Below are 13610 nucleotides of genomic sequence, written 5' to 3' on the forward strand. Positions count from 1 at the left end.
AAGATTGTTATGATACGAGATCGCTAGGCAGTAATCGGAAGTATTTAATTACATCCTTTCAAGAAAATTTAGGTCCACTTGTACCAACTGAGAAATTTTAGAATTTTATTACATGTCATACTTAAAGTTCAAAAGTTGCACGAATTGATAAAAACATATTTGAGGTAAAACCAAGATGAAGTAAGAAGTCGTATGGTTACGTTTACATAAACTGTTTTTCTTTTCTTGAAAGTAAAAGAGTAATTTTCTTGCTGAAAACACCATGTGGATGACTATGAATTAAATCAATTTCTTAAAAAATAAAAACCAACATAATCCATTGTCTTAGAAGAAAAAAATTGTTTTTTATATTTATAAAAGTGATTTTGGTTATATCTAATTACTTAGATTAACAAAGGAAAATGATTGCGTATATCTCTTCAAACTTAGAACCTGTTCTTCACCACAAAAAAGGTGAGAGATTTTAGTGCCTTTGAAGTTATAATGAGTGATGAGATTACAATTTCAATGACAGCCGTATGTCATTGTTAGTAATGGAGAATTCTATCATATGATGTCATGAAAGCTATCGACATCTTTGAAATTTTTGCTCCTCTTTTTATAATTGAAACTTTTTATAACCAGTTTTGATGATGTCTTGAATGGAGAGTGAAATTTTTTAATGGTATGAAGAAATAAATGTGTTACTTTTGTTAGTTCTAACTAATTGATATTTATTTTTACTATATACTTTATGAAAGATACAATGGTAATATAAATAAAAACAAAATTGCTAGCATTTCGACATTACAATCATAGTTTAGTGAAATGAAGCTAAAAAAAAATTTATTATTTGGCATAACCTAATGTTGCTTTTTAATCAAAAGAACATTTAATTAAACTAATAACGAGTTCATTGATTTTCTATCTATAAATGAAAACAAATATAAACGTAACCAAAAAGGCCCAAGATTTCAATGTGATTTTGTTTTTAGTCAAAGTAGTCTCACGTATTGCATACTTTCATCATTCTTACGATTATTTTAACAGTTACTTTTCAATTATTTGAATACTTATGGCTTCAAAATAGTTTATTTTCATTTATTTGACTATATACATGTTTCCTGATTTTTTTTTTAAAAGAAGGCGGTAGTTTATTAGCTATTAAGTTTCTTTTATTTTGGGTATAAGCAGCATTTGGCAGAGATATCAAAATTGTAGTTGTTCTGGTTTTTTTTTTATGATATTTTATTTGTCATTAATTCTCTTTTATTTGGAGTGTAGAGACACATTTGACAGAGATGCTAATATCTTGTGTCATAAGATGCTTATGTCTAGTCTTATTTTAATCTTTTTTTTTTTGGCTGATTTGAAGGAATTGTCACATGGCCCACTGTTTGTTTAAGATGTTTGTCGTGAAGTTTCACTTTAATAATAATAGAGTCTGACATCATATAGCATGGTCGTCTTGATTCTAATTTCTTAAAGAACCCAAAAAACAACTCCCATCCCATGACTCACGAGCCTATATTATAGACAAAAATACAGGCACCGTATTTTTTTTAATAAATCAAGAACAAATATACATCCAGAGTTCAAAGTCAGAAAGCCATTCATGTCGATCAAGAACCTTTTCTTCAAGTTAAACCTCTCACTTCTTCAACCCACATTAATTGACGTCAACTTAAGTCAAGCAGAAACCAAACATGGAGGAACAAAACGTGCTGTTAGTATTATTCATAATCTCTCTAATAACCATAGTTTGCACACACTAGATCTTGCACAGGTCAATCACAAGAACGCCCAAAAAGAACCACCCTCCAAGCCCACCCTGTGTCCCCATCATCGGCCTCCTCCTCAGCCTAAAGAAGCCCGTCCACCGGTGTGACATCCTCAAATTCGACCCTATTCGGAATGTAATGAAATGATGATTTTAATCGATGCACTATTAGTAATTCTCACTCTGAATTGATCACTCATGAGAGACTAACCGAGAGGGAAAGGCTGTTAAGGAATTAAGTACGCACGACCTGAAAACTCGACCAGGGATTGACAATTCGACCATAAGGATTGACGAGGGACAATTTTGAGCCAGTATAGACCGATCAAGGGATGGTTATAGAACGATTCGCCAATAGCATACAATCGGATTGCGGGTGATTCCGCTTGACCGTTGTATGTATTGCGAACGATCCTAAACCCATTGACTGATGATCGCGTACTTTGGAACTAGCGATTGATCCCTCGCAATTACATGACAATCGAAATCATCCATGGTTCGAGAAAACTTAAATGTGGTTTGATACCGAATCAACCACAGGTCGAATTCGCATAACTCCTTAAAGCCGCCCGTTAGTCTGAGATATACTAAAGTCGCAATTGATTGATTTTTACCAAGAATTAGAATCCGAATTTGGATGTCGAATCTCCGAGGATTTCAAAACTAAATTATTGGACACCGCCTCATTGATTTGATCGTTTATCGGTTTGCTCGAAATTCTCGGAAAAGGATTTAACGGACCGAGAATTTGAGCCCACGAGGAAGAGGGCCAGACGAAGGCACATTGGGCCTCAAGCCCAATGTGATTCGGCCATTTGGGCCCAAGGCAAGCCCAAGTGTGCCAATGAGGCCCATTAAGCCATTAAGCCCAATTTCAAGCCCAAGTTGAACCCATTAGCATTTTCAAGCCCATTCCTAATCCGTTTGAGCCCAAATTTGATTTATACGAGTCCGTACAAAATTCTAGCTCGTATATGCGTATAAATATTTTTATACCTTGTGAAATTACCAAAATACCATTCTAGCTTTTATGATAAAGAAACAAAGGCATTTAAGAGAGAGAAGACTTTTGTGCATTTTTGAATGATGAAAGAGGACTTTGAAGGCTTGCCTTAAGTGAGAGAAATATCTCTCTTTTGTCTCTCTTTCCTCACTCTCTCTCATTTCACGTCCACCCCCTCCTCTCTCTTTTCTATCTCTCCATTTTCCTCTCAATTTTCACTCTTCTTCCCCCTTTTCTTCCTTTCTCGGCCAAACCAGCAGAACAGCCTTTGGGCTGCTTTACACCACCACTGAACCACCAGCAGCTCGCCGTGTTCTCCTGGAGCCGTGCACCGCCCGTTCAAGCCTTTTTCCGCCGCCGGTTCAAGGCCGCCGAGCCAAAAACAGCCGCCCCAAAGCTGCTGTCCAGCCAAGACCCAGTCGTCGTCGTCTTTCCGTGTCAATTCCGGACCATGCAAAGCGTAGCCTTCGCCGCCGCCGACGCACCGGTGTCTCCGGAATTTTAAACGGGTGAGTTATCGCCCTAATCCCTCGCTTAGTAGGTTAAACTTGATTAGAGCGGATTAGTTAAGTTAATTGTGCTTAGTACTAATTGATTAGGGATTAGTGATAATCTATTGGATTAATTATATTATTAATTTATTAATTTTCGGAAATTAAATAATAATATTTTATTAATTTTCGGAATTAAAAATATTTTTATTTTATTAATATTTTTATGGAAATTCCGAAATTAAATTGTGTTTATTTTAGGCTTAAATTGTGATGCCTAAGCTCGAATTTGCCTTATATATTGGTTTGTATGCCAAATTGAATTGTTTGGTTAATTTTAAGTATAGCATGTCGGGTACTTAATTAATAAACCCTGAGGTGTCGGGTTTATTTGTTAAGTTTATGTGAGAAATATGTTGTGGATACTTGAATATAGAAGCATGCCAAGTTTGGGAATTTATTGATATGTGCATAATCACGTGTGAATATTTTAGTACATTTTTATGTGTGAAAGTTGGATATTTCAACGTATTAGCACGGATTATGTTTGCATCGGCTATTGAAAATTATAATGATGGAACCTGAGTGTTGCTATGTGTGCATGATCACCTAAAGGTTCCTTTCGTGCCCGGTTATATCGGAAAATCGTATACCGGATGGCCGCCAACCTAGGGTTTGGCCGTGGCCCTAACGGGTGTCCCCAATTTGGTAATTGGAAGCCGTCGCTGGTAGCAGGGGAGACGTAGTTATTCACGAATCGGATTCGAAATGAACCAATTTATGGGATATGTCGTCATTGTGGTCGGGTGAGACGATGCCGTGCCCGATGGGGCGGGATGATGCCCGGTTATGCCGGAAGACTGCCAACCTGAGGCGAATATCGCGGGTTGTGCCGTAGCCCCTGGTGTGGCTGTAGTAATTGGAATACGCGTGAAAAATTATGGTAGCATTGCGCTTGATTATGGAATGAAATTGTTAGGCACAGTATAGGACGGGCCGAAGCGGTTTCACTTTATAATCAGGACACGTGTGAATGCATTGTACTTGGAAAAATTGATGCGTATTCTGATTGTATTATATGCTTATTGCATTATTATGACATACGGTGAATCATAATGTACAGGGCGTGTGCATGTGCCCAGGGCAAGGTAAGGTTGCATGTGATTGTGTTGTGAAGTACCTGTATGTTCTATATTGAGTTGTCTGCCAACGATGTATCGTTGCATGTGTTAAGTACATCCGAGATGAGTTGACCTCCTAGTCGAGGCTTAGGTCGTGAACTCGCTGAGATTTATCTCATTTGTTGTTGTTAACCACTTTTCAGGTCATCCGATATGAGTACACGTACCGTTCCTTGGGAACCGACTTTTTGAGGGAGAATACCTTTTGAGGTTATCCTCGTAGATAGAGGAGCTAGGTTAACCCCTACCTATTATGGTTGTAATCGGGAAGGTCCGCGTGGTGGACTTGTAATATATTAACCCGATGTATTGCTGATGATGTTGTTTAAATTGAGGTGTGTTTTCCTGACTATCCCTGTTGTTGTGATTGGAAGTTTTTAGTTCGCTTCCGCATGCGTTTAATCGTTAGTAATTCGATTGGGTCGGCGATGCATCCTGGGATGTCGCATTTATAACGACCTTGGTGGGATGTTAGCGCACTCGAGGGTCGGGGCGTGACAACCGGACCCTCCACGCCCTCTCCCGAACCCACGGCCCCATCATCTACCTCCACCCTGGTGTCCGCCGCATCCTTGTCATCTCCTCGAGGTCGCTCGTCAAAGAATGCTTCACTCGGAATGACACTGTCCTCGCAAACTGCCCAAACTTTCTTCTCAGCAAGCACATCAGCTACAACTACTCCGTGGTCTCGGCCGCCCCCTGTGGTGACCACTGGCGCAACCTCTGCCACATCATCACCACCCAGATCGTCTCCTCGCACAGCCTTGACGCATCCCTCAACATCCGAAGGGAAGAAGTCGGGCGCCTCCTCCTGAAACTCGGGCGCAACAGATTGGCTAGCGGCTTCGCAAGAGTTGAGCTGAAGTCGACGTTGATGGACCTGCCGCTCAACATGATGATGAGGGTCATGGCAGGGAAGAGGTACTACGGGGAGGACGTGACTGATGTCGAGGAAGCGAAGGCATTCAGGGACATGATCGAGGAGGTTATGGGGTTCGCCATGACACTTTATCCATCAGATTATCTGCCAGCTCTAAGATGGATTGATTGGCGGGGGTATGTGAAGAGGGGGTCTGACGTCGGGAAGAAGATGGATCGGTTGCTGCAGGTACTGGTTGACGAACACAGGAAGACGGAGGAGAAGAAGGAGAAGAGCATGATCGATCACCTCCTGTGGTTGCAGGCATCGCAGCCGGAGTATTACACAGACGAGATCATCAAGGGTTTCGTGCAGGTGACCGCTCTTTCTCTCCCTCTTTGCTTAGCTTCTTATGATTTGTTTGGCATTTCGAAGAATGCACCCGTAATTTTGCTCGAAATCAAAAGCATCGCTGTGAAAGAAATCGTGAACTGAGATAAATAAAGAGAGAGAAGAGAAATTGACACCAGGAAGTATGGGGTTTAGTAGGATTAACCTGTCCAACAGGTAGAGCGGCAGCAATAAATTCTCCATGTATACAACGGATAGAGTGATAAAAGAGGAGAAAGGATTTAAAGATGCACTTTCTATTTGCTAAGGGTGATTGAGATCAAGACATGAAAACACAATATAACATTTTAAAATGGCCAGACAATCCTTGTTGCTGGAACCGACACATCTTCAGTCACAATGGAGTGGGCACTCGCCAATTTGCTTAATCACCCCAACATCTTGGAGAAGGCAAAAGCAGAGATTGACTCCCAAATCGGTCATAATCGTTTAGTTGATGAAGGAGATCTTCCCAGGTTACCTTATATTCAGAATATCGTCTCAGAAACACTTTCGATTACACCCACCAGCTCCACTTCTTGTACCACACTATTCATCAGATGACTGCGAAATAGGAGGCTACAGCGTGTCGAGAGGCACAATGGTACTATTTAATGCTTGGGCCATTCACAGAGACCCGGAACACTGGTCCGACCTGACGAGCTTCAAGCCTGAAAGATTTGAAAGCGGTGAAGATAAAATGAATAGGTTGATGTTGCCTTTTGGGTTGGGGAGAAGAGCATGCCCTGGTGCACAGTTGGCTCATAAGATGGTGGGCTTAACTTTGGCTTCCCTAATTCAGTGCTTTGAATGGAAGAGGATTGGGGAAGAGGAAGTTGACATGGTTGAGGGTGAAGGGTTGACAATGCCCAAGAAAAAGCCATTGGAAGCATTGTACAAACCACGCGAAATCATGGACAGAGTTCTGTCTCAGTCATCTAATACTTAACGTATGGAGGTGGCCCAGTACTTTAGAGTTTCCGATGACGGGTTGGTTTTGATAATGTAATAGAGTGGCTCGTTTTTCTAGGATTAATGTTAGCGTAGGAGTGTGGCTTTGTTTTAACCGATAATTGTCGTAAAAACTATGTGCACGATTGATGTACGATGCAGTTTTACCACATTTGAGAAGAATAATTTCTCTGACATGATATTAGACAGAGGTTAGATGCTCGAATTCCAACTCTCCCCTTTATTGTTATTGAAAATAATTTATGAACAGTCTGAAACTTTGTGAGTGGAACAGAATCGTTTCCAATTAGGAATAATCAAGTTCTAACCACACTTTTAGGTTTGGTATTTATTGGGAGGTTCATAAATTCCTTTTAGGTTTGGTATTTTAATTTTTATTAACCACACTTGTAAGAAATTGGTGTGTCTACTAATTTAGTGCAGTGTTGGTAAATTTATTATAGGGGCGGGTACATGACTCTTGCACAATTTCTGATGAGTTGATAATTTACTATAAAACTCGATAATGTTGATAACATATTAAACAGATTATGTAACAAGCCAAATTATCCACCAACTTTTCTTACCAACAGTATTGACAACCAGCATGGAAGTTCTCAAATTTTAGGCCTACGGACGCTAGAATTTTTCCGGTTGTGCTTGTGGGAATTTAAAAAGTGATTAAAAGTTTCACTTTCAATATGATTAATTTGTTTTGCCATAGGAATGTGCTCTCGGAAACTCCCCTGTCAAAGTCACGGATAGATACACATCTATAATACATGACTCTTGCTTCTTTTATTTGGAGATGAAGATTTCTCTGCGCAAAAAGAAAATGTAATCATCGAAGACATTAAATCATATGCACGTTTAGAGTATCCTCTCAGAAACTTCCCCGTTCATGATCTTTCGTCCAAGCCCACCTTATATATGTGGTTTTCATAATACAAAGACAGACACAGCAACAAATAGTGTTGGACATTATCATTGCACTTTTAGGTCTTATGAAATTCAACAATAGCTCATAGAGTTTTCATCCATTCAACAAAGTTACTGAAGTTTTTGTGAGATTTGCCGCCTTCCTCAATGCCCTTTGCGAGTTTCTCCTTGATGTCCAAAGCTCTTTTACTGAAGTTCTCATCATCGAGCAATTGATCCACCTTGCGCTTGATTTCTTCTCTCCTTATGATCTTGCTCTCGTCTCGATCGAATCTCAAACCAACCCTCCACAAGTCACATATGTAGTTCTCATTAAGGAACTGATCGGCAAAGTATGGCCAGCACAAGAAAGGGATGCCGTTGCTTGCTCCTTCCATGGTGGAGTTCCAACCGCAATGGCTCATGAAACAGGCGATGGCAGGATGAGCCAGGACTTTTTGCTGCGGAGCCCAACCAACCAATTTCCCTCGACCCGAGATCCTCTCTTTGAACCCTTTTGGGTACGCATCATCTTTCTGTTCGGTGGTGTCAGGACGAACAACCCATAGGATTGGCCTGTTGCAGAGTTCAAGCCCCAAGGCCAGTTCCTGGAATTGGGTTTGGTCAAAAACCGTGAAACTGCCAAAAGCAACATAAATGACAGACTTTGGGGGTTGTTGGTCCAGCCATATCAAACAGTCCGAGTCTTCGGGCCAGAAGTATCCGGCTGAGCTATTGAGCCGGTGGTTCGCCAAGAGTGGGCCGATAGGCAGGATCCTACGAGCGAAGCCGAGGGCTGCAGGCTCTAGGTCACAGGACGTGTTGCCTATAAACCAGTCTGCGAGTTCCACGGTTTTGCTGATTCTGACCATAACATTGAACATGATTTTCTGTGTAGCTACATCGCCAATGCAGGCCCAAGTAAAGTTTGCCGGGCTCATGTCAGGCATGCCGGGTGCCAGTTGAAACTTCTGATGTTTAATCACTACTCCTGAGAGCAGGCAGAATGAGGAACAGCAAATAGAAAAAAGTCAAGACGACGAATGATGAGGATAGTGAAAATTCATCGACTCTAATGCAGTATGTCAGCGCATTACTATATTAGGCTTATCATGTAGCTCAGTTTGATGTTTCTGGCCATGGAGTGGACCGTTGGATGAAAGGGCATTGTAGGCTCTTGCCAATGAACTATCCTCTCAGTAAATTGCCAAAATATTCTTTTTACAAAGAAAGTTTTGAATGACTAAGTGTTAGATTCGATTTCAAAGTTCATCAGTATGGCATCAAATTTCCTTTTAGTTTTGTGTATCATCTCCTAGAAGTGAGATAGTGTTAAGCAAGTAAGCTCATAGACTTAATCACACTATGATTTCTCTACCGATGCATTACCCTGTTATACATAGCATAAATTTCATCGCACCTTCATCATCGATGATTCCATCACTGATCATCTTCGGAATGCTCAATCCCGATGCGAAGAGCGCAATGGATGCCGGCCAGAATGCAGCTTTAGGAATCTTCATCTTATGCGCAACTTCCAGAGCCCACTCAATGCTCCCATCAGCAAGGACACAGGTGATTTTCTCTCCTTTTTCCTCGGTCTCTCGTATGAGTTCCGCTAGCTTCCCGGACATGACCTGGGACATCGCTTCCACTAGTATTCCTAGATCATTCCTATCTTGCTCAGGTTCCAACCCGTCGGGAATGGAAACTAAACGGATGTTACCTCCAAGAGAATCCTTGTCCGCGAGTGCATCGATGACCCTTTTGTGAATGAAGTCCGAGTTCACGAATGTAACTCGAATCCCACAGTCGACAAGGCGTTTCGAGACCTCCATAAGAGGAATCACGTGACCTTGTGCGGGAAAAGGTATGGCCAGAACATGTGGGATGCTCATTGTGGTACTACCTTTCGATCTTAGCAATGCTACGATTTCAGATTCATGTCTATTTATAAGAGGCTCCAAAGTGGCGGGCCTAGGGGGGGCCAGTGGTGGTCGCCGACCCCTAGGTCCAATTTTCTTTTACATCTATGGTGTTTAAGTGAAAGTTTTGTTTGGCCATCTTGAACCTCGAATTCTCAGTCCGCCGTCGGCTCCCAAGTAATGTTGTGAAGAGCTAAAGCACTCGAGAACTATGTCTTCTTATGCACCAGATTTTTCCTCTTGCCCTTTCCCTTGAACTTTTTCTGTCATATTTGTCCTTTTATTTCTGGATTGCTTCTTTGCTCCTTGTTGGATTTTGTCCTTTCATCTATGTCTAACAAGGGTGACTTCAATTGCATCGACCGCAGGTATATACTTTAATAAATGTGAAATGAATGCAAGTGACCTACTATTTTACTACTTAAGTTTAAAAGTTGATGAGTTTATTTAACGATAATAATCATTGTCCGTTGTCTTGCCATGCTGGGAACTTATCATTTGTCCTTTCCATACAAGGAAATAATCATTTGTCTATTCACAAGTAGGCATATAAGGCAATCATGTAATGAGATATCGATGTGACTCCACTCCATCGACAATTTCAGAGTTGCATAATGCATTAGTAGTTAGAACCCTCCTTCTCAAAAAGAGAATCTTATTTGGACCCGGATGCATATATATCATGTTCACCCCAATCACTGATCGCATGGATAACACATGATCAAAAGATGAGATGGGTCCGACCCCTCTATGCATTTTCAGACAAGTCTTTTCCATCAAAACATGAAAAGCATTTCATTAAAAAGATGAGTGTTGAGTATTAATGCTGGCAATTAATTTACGACTCAAACCTATTCACAAGACTTGTAATTTATTGCGATTGCGTTGTCCACGTGATTATGAAATCAACTTGTTTATGCACGAACAATAAACTTGTGAGTATACAGGTTGACATTAGTATCCAATAAATGAATCATATCAAGTTAACACTTAGGATTCACTTCGAGAAAACTACCAAAACAATTCTATGCCTATTACAATTGTAACAATTCAGTCCTAAACCTTTTTTTTGCTATTTCAATCGTAAACTTTTTACATTTGTGCCAATTTAGTCCATCCGGCCAACTTTAGCCAGCCGACACTAACGTGGCAATTTTTTCAATATTTTTAATTTTTTTTCAAATATTTTATTTTCCTTTCTTTTTCCTTTTTTTTTTTCTTTCCTTCTTCCCCAGGACGGTCACCAGACCGATAGCACCTAAGTCTATCACCCATTTTGTCACGTTGGCCACAATATTGGCTTAAGAAATGACCGCAACAATTATGTATCAGAATCATTTGTTTTAACCAAGTTGACTTTTGGTTTAGCGCGATTGTCATTTCCCCGCAAATTTTTTTTTTTTGGTTGATTTCCAATTTACAGATCTTCACCAAAGGTAAACACATTTCCTATAGTGGATTTTGTCTCATTGGAATCTAAAGTTAGCATCAATGTATCCTTATAATACAGCAAAAAATCCACTATATAAAATGTAATAGTTTTTTATTCACATGGCTGCAAAATTACAACTCCAAAGTCCATATTTGACCTCCATATCTTTCTTTTTGGTCCACACTTTTTGCTTATTTAGTCTCACACACGTAAAACACCGCAGTAAATTCTCATACAACAATTTACATGACAGTTGCAAGGATAACTAAATTAATATCACATTGTTCATTTCCAGAAATTAGTCGACACATTGCCAGTCAACATTTATCATTAATTGAATTCTAATCAAATGACCGAAACATGAACGACACAAAAAGATGGCAAGCAGCAAGTTCGAGAACATCCTAAAACTAAGTGCCAATGAAAAAACAATGGCAACAACACATGACGTTTATCGTCACATGAACAAACCATATAACATGCGCTACAATGGATGGAGCGTATGCAGCTTGACTGCCCACGAGCAACCACCCTCGAAGCAAATCGGATAGTCAAAAAAGTGAGCCTCCACATAGTTCAAAACTTCAAAATTGGATGAACAGAAGTCACAGTCACCAAACTTATCTGAAAGAAGTAACAGCAATAGATGTAATTGAAAAACAACAAGCCGAATCTTCAACAGTTTGAGAGGCGCAAGGAGGCGGCACTGCTATAAGCTTTCAAGCTCCAACCTTTTCCACCAAGTGAACATGGCAATATCAAATATAATTGAGGAAATTCATGCAATGCAAGACACTGAGTTCTAGATCTATCTATAGCGTGCTCTCATCTCTCGGTCAAAACCCATAACTGCAGAATCCAAAACTTTAGAAATGTCGCAATCAATCAAAACCTCAAAACCATGCTTCATTGTGCATATTTACTCAAAGAGAAGAGAGAGATAGAGGACATCTGCTTACAATATAATTATCACGAACTTAGAGAGAGAGAACACCAACACACATCCAACTCCCTCTCGGAAAAACAAAGTATCAAAGCCCCAAAGAACGATTTTACTTTACACTCAATAATCTTTCCGAAATGATCAAAAACTCTTTTGTGTTGATGTTCAATAATGCCCCACGACAAACTGCCACGAATATGCGATACTTGTCCTTTACCATTGCCGAGTCCTCATTCAATTCCAACAGCAATGATAGTAGCTAGTTTGGGAATCCATAAGGGATTATCCTTATGATTGTTGAAAAAATACTAGTGTTGACACCCAAAATTATCCCTGGTGGGAGGGGGCCGTTTACAAGTTACAAAAGATATAAAGTATGGTCCACATGGCGAAAATCCAAAAAAGGCCGCAAGTCAGGCCCAGAGGCATTAAGAAGACCTAAGGTAATTATTGACAGGACACGTCATAGAGGTGTCGACAAGTTCAAAATCACGAGCCTTGCACGTGACATCGATAAGTTCAAGATCACAAGCCTTGCACGTGACGTCGACGAATCCAAGATCACGAGCTTTGCACGTGACGTCGACGAATCCAAGATCACGAGCTTTGCACGGAATCATGGTAATACGTGGCGAAAAATTCATTTACACGTGTCAAAAGGTAAAGATATGACCATGGGCGTGAAGATCAAGGAAGAAATAAAGAGACACGTGGAAGAAAATTAGCTATTACGTGATGCCCAAGGAGCGTAAGAAATGTCGACAAGTCAGGAAACGGTTAAAGCGCGAAACGTAAGGAAATGGAAAACGACTATCAAGGAGAAGTGTTCGGTCAACAGTTATCAAGCTGCTCTATAAATACTCAAGGATTTCCAACGTAGAGAGAACTTCGAAGAAAACACAACACATCTTTTATCTAGCATTTATCCTTAACGCATTAGGAGTAGTTTTAGTTGCAACTTTCAGATTCTTTGTCGTAGATTCAATTCCGACGAGGGTCTTTATCAGGTTCAACATTGTTGATTAGATTCCAATGTTGTGCCACCAGTTCAGCATCGTCGATTAAATTCCGGCGTTGTACTTAGAGTATAGCTGTTGATTAGATTCCAGCCATATTCTTTCAAGTTACGTCATTGATTAAATTCTGGTGTACTTTGAATGTATTGTCGAGTTTGGCATCATATCAAGTCAGGGTGTAAGATCTATTGGGATTAATAAACGCATTTGACATTCTCTGTCCAAGCTTGACTCAAGACCCTGGTCTCCCTTAATAAAATCCAAAACGCAGCGTTCGGTGAAAGATTTTCGACGGAGTAAAAATCGGCGAAACATCTTTTTGGCACCCCCGGTGGGACCTTTATTGAGCTAAGTAGAGAGAGTGCTATGCCACGCACCCGGAGTAGAACTAACTCGGATAATACTACTAACGAACAAGCTGCATCGATGGTTAAAGATAATACCCGTGCTGAGACATCATCTGCTCAACTTCTTCATACCGAGGTTGCTAACTAATCTCGAGAGGAGGTCACAGATATGTTGAGGCAACGTGTTGAAGATAGAAGGCAAACTGAGCTCACACTAGTTGCACTTTCTACCATGAGGCGGACTATTGAAGAAACTCAGAACGAGTTCGCTGATTATGTGGTAAGGCGTATGATTGATGTGGTTAGACCTTTGATCATTAACACTTATCATGAATGCACACAAAGCCAACATGGAGGGTCCATCGTACCGACACAACTAAGAACAGGGTCTCCAT

The 13610-nt window shown here is 40.4% G+C and overlaps 1 protein-coding gene and 1 pseudogene across 1 annotated transcript; one reads left to right on the forward strand and one right to left on the reverse strand.

Moving 5' to 3' along the window:
• The first annotated feature begins 1685 nt into the window (after positions 1-1685).
• Positions 1686-6747, forward strand: LOC115694338 (cytochrome P450 81Q32-like; annotated as a pseudogene).
• Positions 6748-7656: 909 nt separating this feature from the next.
• On the reverse strand, positions 7657-9450 carry LOC115694344 (UDP-glycosyltransferase 83A1). The gene is made up of 2 exons (XM_030621472.2): positions 8973-9450; positions 7657-8543 (listed from the first exon to the last, which is right to left on the reverse strand). The coding sequence occupies exons 1-2, from the start codon at positions 9448-9450 to the stop codon at positions 7657-7659; spliced, it is 1365 nt and encodes a 454-aa protein (XP_030477332.1).
• Between the last annotated feature and the right edge of the window lie 4160 nt (positions 9451-13610).

This window comes from Syzygium oleosum, unplaced genomic scaffold (assembly GCF_021117445.2).
Source record: "Syzygium oleosum isolate NSW1041296 unplaced genomic scaffold, Sole_v2.1 Sole_v2.01, whole genome shotgun sequence".
Classification (NCBI taxonomy): domain Eukaryota; kingdom Viridiplantae; phylum Streptophyta; class Magnoliopsida; order Myrtales; family Myrtaceae; genus Syzygium; species Syzygium oleosum.

Bases quoted from the DNA above. Each gene is read 5' to 3' on its own strand.
- LOC115694344 (XM_030621472.2), bottom strand. From the start codon at position 9,450: ATGAGCATCCCACATGTTCTGGCCATACCTTTTCCCGCACAAGGTCAC. The intron at 8,544-8,972 runs GTGCGATGAAAT...GCCTGCTCTCAG, and splicing joins TGGAATCATCGATGATGAAG to GAGTAGTGATTAAACATCAG.